Source organism: Rutidosis leptorrhynchoides, chromosome 8, assembly GCF_046630445.1.
Source record: "Rutidosis leptorrhynchoides isolate AG116_Rl617_1_P2 chromosome 8, CSIRO_AGI_Rlap_v1, whole genome shotgun sequence".
Classification (NCBI taxonomy): Eukaryota; Viridiplantae; Streptophyta; class Magnoliopsida; order Asterales; family Asteraceae; genus Rutidosis; species Rutidosis leptorrhynchoides.
In genome coordinates, this window is record NC_092340.1 from 42,204,948 (window position 1) to 42,224,767 (window position 19,820).

Sequence of the window (19,820 nt, forward strand, 5' to 3'; positions counted from 1 at the left end):
ACGAGAATGTAATTGTAAGCATTTTTGTTAAGTAGAAGTATTTTGATAAGTGTATTGAAGTCTTTCAAAAGTGTATAAATACATATTAAAACACTACATGTATATACATTTTAACTGAGTCGTTAAGTCATCGTTAGTCGTTACATGTAAGTGTTGTTTTGAAACCTTTAGGTTAACGATCTTGTTAAATGTTGTTAATCCAATGTTTATAATATCAAAAGAGATTTTAAATTATTATATTATCAAGATATTATGATGTACGAATATCTCTTAATATGATATATATACATTAAATGTCGTTACAACGATAATCGTTACATATATGTCTCGTTTCAAAATCATTAAGTTAGTAGTCTTGTTTTTACATATGTAGTTCATTGTTAATATACTTAATGATATGTTTAATTATCATAATATAATGTTAACTATATATATAACCATATATATGTCATCATATAGTTTTTACAAGTTTTAACGTTCGTGAATCACCGGTCAACTTGGGTGGTCAATTGTCTATATGAAACCTATTTCAATTAATCAAGTCTTAACAAGTTTGATTGCTTAACATGTTGGAAACATTTAATCATGTAAACATCAATCTCAATTAATATATATAAACATGGAAAAGTTCGGGTCACTACATGTACATGGCCGACAAAAGTACATATCCGGATGGCACTACCATGCACACAAGAATGTGGCCGACAAAAAGTGACCCGTTAGGTGACACTTACCACATTCCCACAAGTGGCCGACAAAGAGTGAAATCGTACGAATAACACTCACCACTTGTCACAACCGCAAACGTGGCCGACAAAAAGTGAATCCTTACGGATAGCACTTACCACTTTGCATCGAGTGGCCGACAAAGAGTGAAGTAACACTCGCCACTCAATCCCATGGCCGACAAAGAGTGATATAGCACTCACCTCATCAAGAGGCCGACAAAGAGTGATATACACTCGCCATGTTACATACAAGCAACCAACTTATATACACACACATATAAGTACTCCACTCACCTTGGGAGCGCATGCATAAGTCAAATATGCTACATCATCGTCTCCGCATCTGAGCAAGCAATCACCTATATAAAGATAGGCACACAAACACAAAAACATCAATCTCTAAAAGAGAGTCCAACACCAACACCCTTAGCCTAGGTTTCCAACTTGCTCACCAAAACCCACTCATTTAACCACCTAAATGGACATAACCAAATTACAACTACGGGTGGTAATTCAAACTCATATCAAAAGGCACAATTCAACCCAAATAGACCAACCTAGGTCCCGACACTAGATCACTAGTTAGTTAGTGATCATATCAAAACATCACTTATAACAATTTCCCAACATAAGCAATATTGACCCATTTTGTCCTTGACCATCTTTGACTTATGTCAAACTTACCCAATATCACTAATGGCTAGTGATTAAGTTTCCAAAACACCAATTACTCAATTTAATCAAGTACTTATGTATCCATTTCACAAAACTTGACCAAATTCTTAGTTTGACCCAAACCAAAGTCAACACCCAATTTTGATCAAAATCAAACTCTTAAACACACTCAAATCACCACCATACCACCCATTGACTAATCACACTATCAAGGGTTGATTTCAACCAATAATCCTAAGCATCAACATCATCTTCACTTCTTTGAGGCATTTCATCAAACACCTTATATGCACAACCCAAAACATGTTCTTATGAACATTTCAATCACCCACCAACAAGTTATCTAGTGATTCGCACCCAAAATCCAAGACCAAACTTCCCAAATTCGTCATCAAACCCTAAACCCACAATATTAGGGTTTAATTACCCAAACCTTAATCAAAACCCCCAAGTTTCAAAGCAAATGAGGTTTATAACTCAAAACCAACACAAACCCTAACCTTAAATCAGGATCAAAGTAAAGAAATTCGAATCTAGGGTTTACCTTAGAACCAAAACCGAGCTAGTAGCTAGAATCACCAAGATGCATCAAGATTCACATCCATTTGGGCAAGAATCATCACCTTCTTCCTCATTTGAAGCTTTCTCTCTCTAGGGTTTGCTTCCTCTCTCTAAAATGAGGTTTGGTTGGTGAAAATGAGAATAAGAATGAGATTTAGAACTGATCCCAAACCATATACACGTTCATATGTGAAAAGACCAAAGTGCCCCTTTTAATTTATCAAAATTTCGAACAGCCCTGTCTGCCCGCCCATCGGAGCGGCGCTCCATTTGCCTATTTCTGAAATCAGGGTCTTACACGATCCTCGGTACGAAGGTAGAGAGCGGAAAATTCCGGAATACAATCTTCGTCATAATTAACACGTTTGTGTGTTGAAACGGTACATTTTGTTTCAAAAATTCAAACAACTCTTCTAAACAAACGTCTCGAATGTCAATGTCTTCAAACGAAATTTTTGAACCACGTTTGTAATCGTAAAGTTTGGATTCATAGTCGAATTCACTGCCGTAATAAACATTGAATGAGATGATCATCCGGGGATTGTCAACATTTTGAAGATGTGTGTGAAGTGTGTTTTTGATTTTGAAGTGTTTTGTGTTTTGAGTTTGTAGTGTTTTGTTTATGTATATGGTATGTATATATATATATATATATAGGGGTATGATCAAGGGGGAAGCGGGGGGAAGCGGGGGGAAGCAAATTTTTTTTTGCTTTTCATTTTTTGAAAAAACTTTGTTCACGAACATTATAGATTGGATAAAAATATGAACATTTAATAAAGACACTTTGTGATAAATGTTTTTATTTTGGCGGGAAAATGCTCGAAGAGTTAATATATAACAATTATCGTGTTTTTCGAGCGTATGTTGAGGTTTTAGATATTAGGGTTTATAGGGTTTAGATATTAGGGTTTAGAAATTTAGGGTTTAGGGTTTAGATTTAGGATTTAGATTGAGTTTTTAACACGAACGGTTTAGAGTTTAGGGTTTAGGGTTTAGGGTTTAAGGTTTAGTGTGTTGGGTTTAGTCCCTAAACCCCTAAACCCAAAACACTAAACCCTAAACCCTAAACCCTAAACCATAAACTCTAAACCCTAAACTCTAAACCGTTCGTGTTAAAAAACTCAATCTAAATCCTAAATCTAAACCCTAATGTTCTTGTTTGTAACAACGATCTAAGTTAAAAGATATAGTTTTCTATATACAATTTCACATACAAAATTTCTTTCATCCCCTCTTCTTCAATCCCCTAAATAAAAAGCATATAATCACTAATTACACAAAATAAAATAATGCTCAATTGAGTTATTAATAAAGATTAGTATACGATTGAAAACTGAAATACAATTAGTATATGATTCATCTAAAACTAAAGTTTAAAAAGAATAGGTAATAAAACTTACAACCAAATTGAGGGTGCGAGTGGGGCAAAATCAACATGTGTATGAACAACGATATCGATTGAAAATTAACAACCATAATATTGAATCATTTGGTAGTTGATATATTTTTTTTGTTCGAAATTTTGATTGGAATGATTTAATTATGTGTGCCACATTTCAAGAAAAAATAGGAGAAACTTTATTAGTGATTGAGTTACAGGGGAAACAAGTGGCAAAGGTTCGAGCGTTGCTGCGAGAAATGATTATCAAATTATTATCAAATTGCTTTAGTTCTATCTTAGATATTTTTAGAAGTCGGGGAAAAAATTCAGTTAGATCTATCAAATCCACATACATGATATTTGTATATATGTTAAATATTATTTTAATAGTTTATAATCTCAATACATATATCAATGGTTGTCACAAAACTATATATTTCTCATTAGATTATTTTATCCGTAATGAACTTAACAAAAATAATAATATCCGACTGATCAAGCTCCACTATGATCGTAATGTCTTAAGATCAGAACGTGACACTCTATTTCGTAATTTAACTTCGGAGCAAAAATATTCATTTCCTCGGTAAACTTAAAATTGGCTGTGGAGTGGTTTTGGTCGATTATCGGTCGATTAATTGAACGTTTAAAAAAATAAAAGAATGAAGAAAAAGGAAGTGAAAAAATTGTAAAGAAAATTTAAAAAAATTCAAATAAAAAAATATCAAAAAATGACAAATTACCACATCTGAAGTTGGAGTTAATTACAAGCCGGCTGGTATGAACAATGACGGATTCATTGAGATGTGAATTAGTATATAGTTATAATAACATAACATTCATGAATTAAAATAATATTATTCTGAAATTTAATATTATCCAGTAAACCAAAAACAAATAAAATTAAAATACTTTCATTAAATAAGAGATGTTCAAGTTGTAAAAATTAAAAATATAATTGCATTCAACAATTTAAAAAAACTTCTAAGAGCACTGGCTCGTTGGCGTTGGCGTCGAAGTAACACCTCGGAAACACCATGATCCCGCATTACTCTGTGTCGACGTCATCTATCGCACTACTCCTTGCAGACGTCATCTATCGCACTACTCCGTGTCAACGTCGTCTACGACGTTCCAGCTCCGATGTGCAAAGCGTGACTTTGATTTTTCAAGCTTCGTCAATTCTTTTATCCTATTACTCCAATGTACTCATGAATACAAAACACTGAAAACAAAACACTAAACCATTCATTTACTTCTTTTACTTTCAAAGTTCCATCCAATAGGTACAAAGAGAAAAATAAAACCTAAAATAAAAAATTAAACAGTGTTTGTGTAGACATCACTTCAAAATGTCATCCAACGTCGTTTGGGAGTGAAGAAACGCCATCAAATATGTTCTGGTGAGAGAACGTCATCTTGCTCGACTAAGTTTGAAGATTTGCAATGTCGAACACATTATGAGAAAGATTCGGTCATCCTCGGGTGAACTCTCAACTAGGTCACCGCAACCCCTATATTACTTTACTACATAAATGATTTTGGAATAAACACTATGGGCGTGTTTGATAAAACCGAATGATTTAGCGCTGAATGGTTCAAAATCTGAATAATTCATAGTCTTTGAATCTTAATAAACTTGGTTTTGAATGAAAATAAGTTGTTTAATAATCATTTTGTATGAACGATATGAAATAAGTAAAAGTACCTTATTAACGTGTTATAAGAATACTTTTCAAATAAAAAAAGTGTTACATGAATAAAAAAATTCAATATAATTTGAGGAGAATATTACAAAAGAATTTATGTCCTTAAAGGTTAAGAAAAGGTTAAGAGAGTGTTTCAATTTTAAATGATTCAACACTGAATTCTAAACCATTCAATAACATATATTGTTCAAAGGTCAGAAATAAACGAAATAAACGAGTTGAATACAAAATGGTTTAGAGGTAAACAAACACTTAGACACAACTTGATGAACCCTTTTAATTGAACTGGTCAAACAAATTAATTGGTTGACGAGTTGGTTTCAAGTGGAGCATGTATGTTTGGCTGGTCCATACTTTTTAATGTGTTGAATTTTAAATTGAAGAATCAATCTCATTTAACAAAGAGTAGTTAATTGTGATCTTTCGTTGCTGTGAGTTACTCTTTTTCAAGCTTCGTCCTTGTTTTAGGGTTTCGAACTGAACTAATCAGAACCTGAATTAGGTTTTAGTTATAACAATTTCTCATTAGGAATCTACGAAACTTACAAATTCAATATTAATTCAGTTTAATTTCATTATTAGTGACCTTGAATTTCATGTAACTGATGACCTAAAATAAATTTGTATAATTTGGGGAAAATTCGAAAGAGATCAATATTAACTCAAATTGAAACCTTTCAACATGTTATAGAGACTAGACGTGTTTCCAAAAACACTTATCAAGTTAATTATGACCACATTTCCAAAAAAACTTATCAAGTTAATTATGACCACATTTAATTTCTGACTGGGTCTACGTTCCTCGTACATATTGTAATAGACAATTTTTACAATATATAATTTAGTTTCAAGAGATAATGACTTTTCAGCTGCAACTTTTATTCTTCTCCGGCGTTTTACTATCAGTTTTGACAAATTTTGCAGCACTAGATACATTAATTGTTGATCAAGAAATCAGAGACAATGGGACGATTGTTTCAGCTGGTGAAATATACGAAATGGGGTTTTTTTAGCCCTGGTAACTCCAAGTATCGATACGTGGGGATATGGTTCAAGAAAGTATCTCCGCATACAGTCGTATGGGTCGCCAACAGAGAAAATCCAGTTACCGGTTCTTTTGGTGTGTTCAGAGTCAATAGCAACGGAACTCTGTTAATTCGAAACGGTAATAATAACTCTTTAATTTGGTCATCCAACTATTCGTTATCTGTCATTAATGTAAATATTGTTGCCAAACTTTTTGATTCTGGAAACTTTTTGATTGTCAAACATAACTCGTCAGAATTATTGGGTCGAATTTGAGCATTCAACTTTGTTTAATTAATTAATCAAAGTGTTTGATTAATTATTACTTTGGGTTATACGGACTAGCATCCGATCGGTGTTGCTCGACGTGCTGTGTGGATCAACCATAAAGATATTCATACACTTTGAATATATGTTTCAACCTAGACGTGGACAGTTGATTCTACCGTTCTTGCATCGCTCGCTAAAGTTGATTCTACCGTTCTTGCATCGCTCGCTAAAGGTACATCTAAACTCTACTTTATGAATTATTTACTTGACAATTATTAGTGGTGTAATTGGATCTTGTTGGGATCGTTAATCGTGTGAATGTTTTACTTGAAAGTTTATAATAAAATAAATGATGTTTATTTCAAAGTTAATAAAAGATGTTTATTTATACATTCCGCTGCGTTTCTAAATTTTAAAAGTACACACGGTTTTCCATCAGTAATAATAACTCTTTAATTTGGTCATCCAACTATTCGTTATCTGTCAGTAATGTAAATATTGTAGCCAAACTTCTAGATTCTGGAAACTTTGTTGTGAAAGATAATAGTAGTGACCAAGATTTTATTTGGCAAAGCTTTGATTACCCTGGTGACACGTTGCTAGCTGGAATGAAATACGGGAAGGACTTGATTACTGGAAGATATTGGTCCATGAGATCTTGGAAGAGTCTAGAAGATCCTTCTCCGGGTCTATACGAAACCCGGGTTGATACAAATGGATATCCACAATATTTTCTCTGGCGAGGTTCTGTATTAGAAACTAGGTTTGGTCCATGGAATGGTGTTAGATTTAGCGGTGGTTTACCATATGAGTTTGTTTGCAATGAGAAGGAGGTATATTTTAAATAAATATGATCTTTATCTTTATAACAGCTCCTTTATAGTTTACCAAGCCAGCCAAATCCTTGATATGTGTACCCCATATGGAGTCTGTGGTCCATTCGGACACTTTAACTTTCACAACTCCCCTGTATGCAGTTGTTTGGATGGGTTTGAACCAAGAAAACCAGATGAATGGAACGCAGGTAATTGGTCAGGAGGTTGTCAACGTAAAAAACCGTTGAAGTGTGGGAATAAGGATGGGTTTCGAAAACTTTCGGGTGTGAAATTGCCGGATACAAGGCGTTCATGGTACAATGTGAATATGAGCCTTGCGGAATGTAAAAAGGCGTGCAAGAGAAATTGTTCATGTACAGCTTATGCAAACTTGGATATGACAAGAGGTGGAAGTGGATGTTTGTTATGGTTTGATGATCTGATGGACGTTAGAGACAACGACGAAAATCAAGATATTTTCGTAAGAATGGCAAAATCTGAATTATTAGGTATTAATTTTTTTTTTTTTTTTTTTTGGTAGTATATGGTTGTTGAACTATAATTACCATCATATGTTTTCTTCCACTGGACCAAAATTGCCTAGTTTTTGTAGTAATCTATAAAAGTAAATGTAACTTGCCTTTGCCTATTGGTATCGCATATATATCGTGGATAATATATGTTACAGTATGTTGTTTTATTGAAACTGAGCTCCTGGTATGGATATTACAAATAATAACTTGCTGATTGTATTGATGAAAAGTAGCAAATTTACTGTAAACTAGATAGGCTTCAATGCTTCAGTAACAATAATTCGTTGGAGTTAATGGCTCTTATTGTAACATTTAGTCACCACATCTTCGTTTAATGATGTTATATGCTTTCAGTCATGGAAAAAGTATTCGAAGTGGACCTTCCAACAATAATTGTTATCTTTCTGGGAGGAATAGCTCTGGCAGTGTATGCTTGGAAGAAAAGATGGTCTTGTGACAAGGTAACACAATTATGTTCAATTTAATTTAATTTATTCGTAAGGAATATAGGCCGCGTTTGATAAACTGAATGATTTAACACAGAATGGTTCATATAAATTTGGTTCTGAATGAAAATTAAATATTTGATGATTATTTTGAATGAACGTATGAGTTAAGTAAAATTACTTCATTAGCGAGCTCTGGATATGATTTGAGGACGATATTACAGAAAATTTAGGTGCTTAACGGTTAAGAGAGTGTTTCAACTCTGAAGGGTTCAACACTGAATTCTGAACCATTCAACATCATATGTCATTCAGAGATCAGAAACAAATGCGTTGAATGTTGAATCATTCAGCGCTATTCAAATAAGAGGTAAACAAACACACCATTGGTATTCTAATATATCCCATTTCAGGTAATGTGTTGGAATCCCTGTCTAAGGATGATACTGGTGGGGTCATGAATAAAGATGATAAATTGCCATTTTTCAGCTTTTCAAAAATATGTAATTTGACAAATAACTTCTCAATAGACAACAAACTTCGAGAAGGTGGCTTTGGTCCAGTTTACAAGGTAAAACATTAGTGCATGCCTCTTCTATATAACGTACCCTTTGTTTTCAAATCTACTAAGATTACGGATAAAAGTGACCTTGACGTATGATAATGGGGTTTTTGGGAGAGTAATTGTGACGTGATAAGGTTGGAATGTTGCGGGTGATCTGGAAAAATATGATTTAAAGTTGGTTTAAAAAGTTGTTGAAAATGTAAGAAGATAAAAGTATTAATTTCTAATAAGTAAAACATTATAAGTATAAATATCTTTGCTCATGGAGATAAACAGAAGAATGTGTGACATTAATGATTCTTTTCCTAATGTTTAGGGTGTAATGGACGATGGCCAAGAGATAGTTGTGAAGCGGCTATCAAACACTTCTGCACAAGGGCTTGATGAGTTTAAGAATGAGGTTAGGTGTATTCATAAGCTTCAGCATCGGAATCTTGTAAAGATTTTGGGATCATGTGCTCAAAAAAATGAAATCATCTTGATTTATGAATACATGCCTAACGGAAGCCTAGATACAATATTATTTGGTAAGACGACCTCAAGTGTTCCTCCTTTAATAAACTTTGACACCCATAAACTATCTAGTTGACTCAATATAATTCGGTGGTCTATTCCATGCAGACGAGACCAAAAGTTCGATCCTTGATTGGAGTCACCGATTATGCATCATCAATGGAATTACACGAGGGCTTCTTTATCTGCATCAAGACTCTCATCTTCGTATAATTCATAGATATTTGAAAGCTGCAAATATTTTGTTGGACAGTGACATGAACCCAAAGATATCAGATTTTGGGCTTGCTAGAATATTTGAAGGATATGAGACGGCGGCCAACACAAAGAATGTGGTCGGAACTTAGTAAAAATCTGAACTTAAAACTATTGATCCTCTTAGGTACATTTTTTAATAACATATAAATTTATATCTATCAAATTACTTACATTGGTTACATCCCTCCGGAGTACGCTCTTCATGGGGTTTTTTTCTGTAAAATCGGATGTGTTTAGCTTCGGTGTTTTGGTGCTGGAAATAATAAGTGGGAAAAAGAACCAACGTATTTTCTCTCAACAACATAATCACAACCTTCTTGGACATGTAAGTTCAGTGTAACTTTTTCTTTGTTGTGTGTGTGTGTGATGCAGTTATAACATATAGCTAGATAAATGAGTAACATGAATGTTAGTATATATTGTAGTTGTTGCAGTTTAGTATATCATTATATCTGAATCTGATATCTTATATATGTCAGGCGTGGAGGCTCTTTAAAGATGATAAGAGTCTTCAACTGGTTGCTGCATCGTCATGTGACTCATGCATCAACTCTGAGGTAATCCGATCAATACACATTGGTCTGTTATGTGTGCAAAATCGCGCAGAAGATAGGCCAACAATGTCATCAGTGGTACTTATGTTGGGTAATGACGGCGTGTTGCCTCAACCTAAACCTCCTGCATTTTTCACTGAAGCTGATCTCGACCCATGTACATCCTCCACCACTACCATAATGTCTGCCAACAATATGACAGTGTCATTAATAACTTATTATTTCCAGTACCAAAACACCAAAGCTAAACACGTCTGATTTTACAGAGAAAACCCCATGTAGAACGTACTCCGGAGGGATGTAACCACTATAAGTAATTTGATAAATTTAATTAGTATGATATTTTAAATGTACACTTGAGGATCAAATTTGAAGTTAAGATTCTTACTAAGTTCCAACCACATTCTTTGTATTGGCCCCCGTCTCACATCCTTCAAATATTCTAGCAAACCCAAAATCTGATATCTTTGGGTTCATGTCACTGTCCAACAAAATATTAGCAACTTTTAAATCTCTGTGAATTATACGAAGATGGGAATCTTGATGCAGATAAAGAAGCCCTCGTGCAATTCCATTGATGATACCTAATCGGTGACTCCAATTAAGGACTGAACTTTTGCTCTCGTCTGCACGGAACAAACCACCAAATTATATATTGAATCAACCATATATATAACTTATGTGTCAAAGTTTATTAAAGGAGGAAAACCTTTACTAACATAATAATCTTATTAGCAGAGGTCTTACCAAATAATATTGTATCTAAGCTTCTGTTTGGCATGTATTCATAAATCAACATGACTTCATTTTTTTCATCACAGAATCCCAAAATCTTGACAAGATTTCGATGCTGAAGTTTATGAATACATCTAACCTCATTCTTAAACTCGTCAAGCCCTTGTGCAGAATGGTCCGATAGTCGCTTCACAGCTATCTCTCGTCCATTATCCATTACTCCCTAAACATTAGGAAGAGAAACATCAGTGCCAACAATTTTGTACTTATAATTTTGTAGTTGCTAATTTTAGAAAATAATATATATATGGTAAGTTGTATAAGACAGGTGCAGTAATGTCAAGGTTGAAAAGGATGCAAGGCGGAAACGAGTCGGTCAGGACTTTGAAAGGCCGAGTCAGTTAAGACGGATGTTGACCTACTTTGACTTTTACATACAAATATATTAAATATAAATATTTCAAACATAAATCTTATAAATATATTCTAAAAATAAATGATTTACAAATAAGATGATGTGGTGTTAGTTAAATTACGAGTAATATATAAGTTTTATTATAGTGTATTTATTAATTTACCTTTAAGGATACCATGTAAATCGGTGTTTTTTCCAGCTAATTTTTAATGGGTTTGAAATTTCGTTTACACGGCCAGACGAAAAGTCGATTTGACAATGAATCGGGACGGTTACTTCGAATCGGGACGGGTAGTCACCAAACTGCCTTTTGCAACCATGACTAATGTGTACCTTGTAAACTGGACCAAAGCCACCTTGTCCAAGTTTATTGTCGATTGAGAAGTTATTTGTCAATTTAGATATATCCGAAAAGCTGAAAAATGGCAGCTCAGCATCTTTATTCCTGACCCCACCAGGATTATCTTCCGATAGAGATTTTAACAGATTACCTGAAATGGGATATATGACAATACTAAATACTGATGCACGACACCGTTTCACATGATAAAATAGAACATAATTGCAATTACTGTGTCTTTGTGCACGAAACCGTTTCTTCTTCCAAGCATACACTGCCAGAGCTAGGCCTACTAGAACCATAAAAATTATCGTTGCAAGGACCCCTTCGAAAACGTTTTTCTTGTAAAAGCCAGATTCCTTGGATGTAGCATCATGAAACGAAGATGTCGTGACTAAAATGTTACAATAAGAATCAATGAATCATTAACTCCAACAAAATATCGTAATGAAAGCCTATCTAATTTACAGTAAATCTGCTACTTTTCATCAATACATTCAACATTTTAATATATGTACCATCCAAACCAGCAGCCACTTTTCAAGATGACAACACAACAAACTGATATTCTAGTGAATGCATTAATCTTCATGCTAAATAAAAATATATAATGGTCATGATAGTTAAACAGTCATATGCTGATTGAAGTTCGAGGTCGACAAGGTTGAAAAAGACATGAGGTGGAGAAGAGTCGGTTAGGAACATGAAAGGTCGAGTCGGTCGATACAGGGTTGAGACCGACGTTGAGTCGTTAACTAACGTTGACTTTTAAATATAAAATATATATTAGACAACAAAATTTTTTTAAACGTGTATATTTTAAAAGCAAATAATTTACAAATAAGATGATTCGGTGTTGGTTCAAATATTATTTTCCGCATAGGTTTTCTATAATGTTTTCTGTAAAAAACGTGTAGTGTATTTATAAATTTATCTTTAAGAGATACCAAGTAAATCGGGGAAAACCGCCCTCCCGAGAAGTCCGAACATGGAAAACCTTCTACCTTTTAGAAATTAAGTAAATCGGTGTTTTTCCAGCTAATTTTTAAATGGGCTTGGGATTTCTTTTAAACTAGAACAAGGCCAGACAAAATGTTGACACCGACTTTTCCCAACTTTTTTCCCAGCTAATTTTGAATGGGCTTGGGATTTCGTTTACACTACAACAAGGCCATACAAAATGTTTACTTTTGACCGAACTTTTTAACATTGACCGAGTCATTAGATGTTTCTGGGCGAAACGGCGCAGACTAGGTACCAAACGGCGGTGGTCTGCAAACTCTTGCCCAATGTACCAAGATACTAAACATAATAAATGAGAGATATATTTTTAGTACCTGATAATTCAGATTTTGCTATTCTTACGAAAATATCTTGATTTTCATCGTTTTCTCTAACGTCCATCAGATCATCTAACCATAACAAACATCCACTTCCACCTCTTCTTATATCCAAATTTGCATAAGCTGTACATGAACAATTTCTCTTGCATTTCTCTTCACATTCCACAAGGCTCATGTTCACATTGTACCATGAATTCCGTGTATCCGGCAGTTTCACACCCGAAAGTTTTCGATAACTGTCCTCATTACCACACTTTATTGGCTCTTTACGTTGACAACCGCTTGACCAATTACCTGCCTTCCATTCATCTGACTGTCTAGGTTCGAACCCATACATACAACTACATGCAGGGGAGTTGAAAACATTACAGCTTCCAAATGCACTACAGAGTCCGTATTGAGTACACATATCTATCGTTATGCCAATATATGGAATCCAACCTTGGTTCGGATTCCAGTTCATGCGCATTCCATTCCCTTCTGGAGACAAATATAACCTTGTTATAACAGAGCTGTTAATAAGTTCATAATTACCATATACCTCCTTCTGATTGTAAACAAATTCATACGTGTACAAAGAATTTGTCTTACTTGGAAAACCACAAAACCTAACACCATTCCATGGACCAAACCTTATTTCTACCACCGAACCTCGCCGAATATAGTATTGTGGATACCCATTTGTATCAATCCGGTCTTCATATAGACCCGGAGAAGGATCATCTAGACTCTTCCAAGATCTCACAGACCAATATCTCCCTGTAACAAAATCCTTCCCAACTTTCATTCCGGCTAGCAACGTATCACCTGGGTAATCAAAACTTTGCCAAATGAAATCTTCATCACTGATATTACTGATGTTTTCATGCAAAACCACAAAGTTTCCAGAATCCAGAAGTTTGGCCACAATGTTTACATTACTGACAGATAACGAATAGTTGGATGACCAAATTAAAGAGTTATTATTACCGTTAAGAATTAACAGAGTTCCGTTGCTATTGACTCTGAACACACCGGAAGAACTGGTTGTTAGAAATAGGAGGTTATGTATATTATTTGTGAAAGAGATGATTGATGATTTAGAAGTTTGATTGATATTGAAAGCTTTTGTTTTATTACTTATTGAATTGCTTGATTACAAATGAGGGGTGAAGCCCTCTATTTATACTACTCAATGGAGTAGCCTAGAACTCTTCATCAACTACTAAAATCTAGATTTTTCCTAAGCATTATCTAATATTTTCTAAGTATTATCTTTAGATATTTTACAAGATTTTTCTACACACTTTCACTACTACATATTTCAAGAAGTTTCTACATAATGGACTACAATCTTGATCCAAAATACTTGGATACTTGCAAGCCCAAATCCAAAACCCATAGCCCAAAAACAAGTTTAGTTTCCAAAAGCCCCCCTTAAACTTGATTTTGTCACTCCGAGCATATTCCGTAATCTCTTAAATGTCTCGTGTTTTAGGGGCTTTGTGAAAATATCAGCAACTTGGTCAATTGACTTCGCTTACTTTATCTGCACCTCTTTATTTGTAACACACTCCCTTATGTAATGGTATTTTGTATCGATGTGCTTGCTTCGATCATGGAAGACTGGATTCTTTGCTAGAGCAATCGCAGACTTGTTATCCACATATATCTTCGTAGGTTCCTTTTGAAAAAACTTAAGCTCATTTAGTAACTTCCTGAGCCATATTGCATGACAGGTGCACGATGTTGCTGCTACAAACTCGGCTTCACACGTTGACAGAGTCACAATGGGTTGCTTCTTCGAGCTCCATGTGAATGCCGTATCTCCTATATAGAACACGAAACCACTCGTACTTTTACGATCATCTATGTCTCCAGCCCAATCACTATCACTGTATCCAACTAGCTTGAAGTGATCAGAAGGCGAATAAAACAGACCATAATCAATCGTACCTTTGATGTAGCGAAGTATCCTCTTAGCTGCCTTCAAGTGATTTATTGTAGGTGCTTCCATATATCGACTTACTAGTCCAACTCCGTAGAGAATATCTGGCCTTGTGCAAGTTAGGTACCTCAGACTTCAAACCAAACTCCTGTATTGTGTTGGGTCCACCAAGTATCCTTCATCATCTTTTGACAATTTGAGATTGCAATCCACCGGTGTGTTCATTGACTTGCAGTCATTCATCTTAAACTTCTTGAGCACCTCATTAGCATAACCTTCTTGGGATATAAATATTCCTTCTTTCTTTTGTTTTACCTCGATCCCAAGATAGTAATCCATAAGTCCAATGTCGGTCATCTCGAACTCCCGAACCATTGCTTTCTTGAACTCCTCAAACATTTTGGGATTACTGCTAGTGAATATCAAGTCATCCACATATAGGTACACAATCATAACATCTCCTTCCTTGCTTACATTGGTATAGAGAGCATGCTCATGTGGGCATTTTGTAAAGTCATTCTGTTGAAAATACTTGTCTATCCTGCTATTCTATGCTCGAGGCGCTTGCTTCAACCCATATAAGGCCCTTTTCAATTTCAACACCTTATTCTCTTGGCCTTTCACGATGTATCCCAAAGGTTGTTCTATATAGACTTCTTCTTCTAAGTGGCCATTAAGGAACGCGGATTTGACATCCATTTGATAAATCTTCCAATTATGCTGAGCCGCAAGTGAGATTATTAATCTTATAGTTTCTAGACGAGCGACGGGAGCAAATACCTCTTCATAGTCTATGCCAGCTCGTTGACTATATCCCTTCGCCACCAACCTTGCCTTGTATCTTTCAACTTCACCTTTGGAATTCTTCTTGGCCTTGTATACCCATTTTACACCAATGGCCTTATGCCCCTTTGGTAGAGTAGCAAGATCCCACGTATCATTCCTCTGGATTGCTTGAATCTCCTCGTCCATGGCATGTTTCCACTTTTGACTTTTTACTGCGTCTTCATAGCTTATTGGCTCACAATCGGCAAGAAGGCAGAACAATGTTAGATCCTCCATAGGCTGTGTTACCTCGTACAACTCCTCAATGCTCTTTATGTGATGTTGTAGCCTACTTGATTCTCCTCCTAATGTTGGTGTCACTTCATTAGGTGTAGTGGTTGGAGTACGTGGAGAGTGCAGAGATGGTGTACTAGAAGGTTCTTGAACTTCTAGATATTCTTCATTCCTTGCAGTACTCTCGAATGGATAAGGGAGAAAGTCGTAGTTCTCCTCTTCTAGAACATTCCAATCCCACGTTGCTTCTTCATCGAACACCACATCTCGACTTGAGATTACTTTGCCGGTCTTGGGATTGTATAACTTGTAACCCTTCGAACTTGAGTCATAGCCCATGAATATGAGTTTCTCGCTTTTATCATCGAGCTTCGTCCTCTTCTGATCTGGCACATGAGCATATGCCACACTTTCGAACACTCGAAGGTGTGAGATTCCGGGCTTCCTTCCACTCCAAGCTTCAATGGGTGTTTTGTTCTTGACGCTTCTAGTGGGCGAACGATTTGTTAGATAGATCACATAGTCCACTGCCTCAGCCCAAAACTCCTTAGGCATCCTTTTTCTCTTTAACATACTCCGGGCCATACCAAGAATGGTCCTATTTTTTCTTTCCGCAACACCATTTTGTTGAGGTGAATACGGAAGAGTTAGAGGACGTCGTAACCCATTGTTGTCGCAAAATTCTTTGAATTCCTTGGATGTGAACTCTCCTCCACGATCAGATCTCATCGCCTTTATTGTGAGACCACTTTGATTCTCCACAAACGCTTTAAACTTCTTGAACATTCCAAAAGCTTCTGACTTCTCCTTTAGAAAATAGACCCATGTCTTTCGACTAAAATCATCAATGAATAGAAGAAAATATCTATTTTTACCGAACGACGGTGGACTGATGGGTCCACATACATCCGTGTAAATAAGTTCTAGAGGTTTCTTCGCTCTACTAGAAGCCTCTATTGGAAAACTATTTCGGAAGTGCTTTCCTAGAAGGCATCCCTCACATATTTGATCCGGATGATTAATTGGAGGCAAACCCTTCACCATTCTTTTACTTGATAATAATTTTAAGCCTCCAAAATTTAAGTGCCCGTATCTCATGTGCCAAAGCCAAGAATTATCTTTGAAACATGCTTTTAAACATCTTGGAATGTCATGTTGAATATTTAGCAGAAACATCCTATTCGTTGACATTGGCACTTTAGCAATCAAACCTCCTTTTTAGTCTCTTAAAGAAAGGGTACGATTTATCATGTGAATATCATAGCCTTTCTCTAAGAGTTGTCCAATACTCAGTATATTCGTCTTCATATTGGGCACATAATACACGTTAGAGATAAATTGATGCCTTCCATTTTTTAAGCGAATGAGGATCTTACCTTTGCCTTTAACTGGAACTTTAGAGGAATCTCCAAAGGTGATATTTCCACTTATTACCTCGTCTAACTCTACAAATATGCTTTTGTCACTGCACATATGGTTGCTTGCACCCGTGTCAAGATACCACAAATTCGATTCTCCGTTGTCTTCACCTTTGCATGCTAGTAACAAAGTGTTTTCCACGGCTTCGTTATCTTCTTGTGCAAAATTTACTCTTTCTTGCACGTAATTGTTTGACTTCTCACATTCTGAAGCATAGTGGCCAAATTTTTGACAATTATAGCATTTGGTTTGAGAATTGTCATACCTTGTCCTTCTACTTGTGTAGCCTCTCCCGCTACCTCTTGTCGGGTGAAAATTTTGACTTCTTTCTTCATTTCTGTAAGAACTATAACCTCCACGTTTGATACATCCTTGCCCTCGTCCTCGGCCACGTACTTGACCACGACCTCGTTGACTCGTTTGATGAGTCTTTTCACTGCTCTCTTCCTTGAAAGAGAGTTTTGCTTGTAAAGTTTGCTCCAAAGGCTCCTTATTTTTCTTATTGAACCTCTCTTCATGGGCTTGTAGTGAACCCATGAGTTCATCGATAGTCATTGATTCTAGATCTTTAGATTCTTCGATAGCTACAACTATATAGTCGAATTTTGAATCTAATGATCTAAGAATCTTCTCAATGACTCTTACATCACTTAGAGTTTCACCATTCCTCTTTAATTGATTGACAACAGCTAAGACTCTTGTAAAATAATCAGAAATTGATTCTGAGTCTTTCTTATTTAAGGATTCAAACTCACCTCGTAGTGTTTGTAGTCGAACCTTTTTCACCTTATCAACTCCCTTATAAGAATTCTCCAAGATCTCCCACGCTTTCTTGGCGGTGGTTGCACTTGCAATTTTCTCAAAAGCTCCATCATCTACACTTTGTTGGATGATGGAAAGAGCCTTTTGATCGTTGGTCTTCAATAGTTTTTTCTCCTTGCTGAGAGGACCTTTTTCTGCAGGTTCCTCATAGCCTTCCTCCACAATCTCCCATAAGTCTTGTCCACCTAGGAAGGTCTTCATTTGGATGCTCCATCGATCATAATTATCCTTTGTGAGGCGAGGAAACGTGATGACATTGTTGGCCATCATCTTGTCGAACAAAGCTCTTGATACCAATTTGTTAGAAATAGGAGGCTATGTATATTATTTGTGGAAGAGATGATTGATGATTTAGAAGTTTGATTGATATTGAAAGCTTTTCTTTTATTGCTTATTGAATTGCTTGATTACAAATGAGGGGTGAAGCCCTCTATTTATACTACTCAATGGAGTATCCTAGAACTCTTCATCATCTACTAAAATCTAGATTTTTCCTAAGCATTATCTAGATATTTTCTAAGTATTATCTTTAGATATTTTACAAGATTTTTCTACACACTTTCACTACTACATATTTCAAGAAGTTTCTACATAATGGACTACAATCTTGATCCAAAATACTTGGATACTTGCAAGCCCAAATTCAAAACCCATAGCCCAAAAACAAGTTTAGTTTCCAACACTGGTAACTGGAGTCTCTCTGTTAGCAACCCATACGACTGTCTGCGGAGACACTTTCTTGAACCATATCCCCACGTATCGATACTTGGAGTTACCGAGGCTAAAAAAACCCATTTCGTACATTTCACCAGCTGAAACAATCGTCTCATTGTCTCTGATTTCTTGACCTATAGCTAAGGTATCTCCTGCAGCACAATTTGTTAAAAATGAAAATAAAGCACTTGAGATGAATAAGTGTTCCCGAAACGCCATTATCTGATAACTTTCACAGCATCACATTTCTTTAAAAATTTGTGCAAGTTAACATAGAGCATAATTTATAACTCAAATATATTCACAGAAACTAAATATGGTCCCGTTGGACTATAGTCCAAAAAACGAACTCACATTTAATAGTTGGACAATGGATACTATTAGAGAATAGTATTGACCAATTATATGAACTCAAGAAAAATAACTTGTAGCTCTGCATGTTTGTTTGTTTTTCACCAGTCACATTTAATGAGGAGCGTGTATGGTAAATACATGGTTATGTAACATGCAGAAGACTATCACACAGTATAAAACATAGTTGATCAGTAACATCAACATAGTGTGTTTTAAGTTAGGTCAAGAGTTTATTCTTGTAAGAATTGTAAACATGAGCGGAACATAGTGTTACCCAAAGGTGGTATCCGCTCCACCTGGATTTGGATTTAACGGGAAAAAAAAAATTACACTAAAATTTTTTGTTTTTTACCAAAAAAATAAGGTTTTTTATGGTGTTTACCCCTGCTTACAAGGAAAAATTTATTAAATTTTTACACCCGCCCCATCTGTATCCGGGTTGAAGTTCCGCCACTGATTTTAAATATTTAGTGAGGTCAAGAGTTTATTCTTGTAAGGATTGTAATTTGTAAAAGAGTGTACGAGAAATTTATATTTTAACCTAAAATCTAACGGGCTTGGATGGGTTTGGGTTTAACTCTGTTAGAATGCATTTATGATACTATGTGGTAGATGTATGCATTTAGTGTAGTTAGTTGCATTGATGTAAGTAGTT

General features: G+C 35.4%; 1 protein-coding gene and 1 pseudogene across 1 annotated transcript in view; one reads left to right on the forward strand and one right to left on the reverse strand.

Moving 5' to 3' along the window:
- Positions 1-19,030, reverse strand: part of LOC139863348 (G-type lectin S-receptor-like serine/threonine-protein kinase At4g27290) — a 49,861-nt gene extending 30,831 nt beyond the window's left edge. The window contains exons 1-7 of the mRNA XM_071851985.1: positions 18,777-19,030; positions 12,854-13,889; positions 12,203-12,221; positions 11,775-11,852; positions 11,521-11,678; positions 10,785-10,995; positions 10,426-10,663 (exon numbers count right to left, since the gene is read on the reverse strand). Of these exons, the coding sequence (XP_071708086.1) occupies positions 10,426-10,663; positions 10,785-10,995; positions 11,521-11,678; positions 11,775-11,852; positions 12,203-12,221; positions 12,854-13,889; positions 18,777-19,030 (1,994 nt within the window). The remainder of the gene's footprint in view (positions 1-10,425; positions 10,664-10,784; positions 10,996-11,520; positions 11,679-11,774; positions 11,853-12,202; positions 12,222-12,853; positions 13,890-18,776) is intronic.
- On the forward strand, positions 5,917-11,967 carry LOC139861701 (G-type lectin S-receptor-like serine/threonine-protein kinase At4g27290; annotated as a pseudogene).
- Positions 19,031-19,820: the final 790 nt, after the last annotated feature.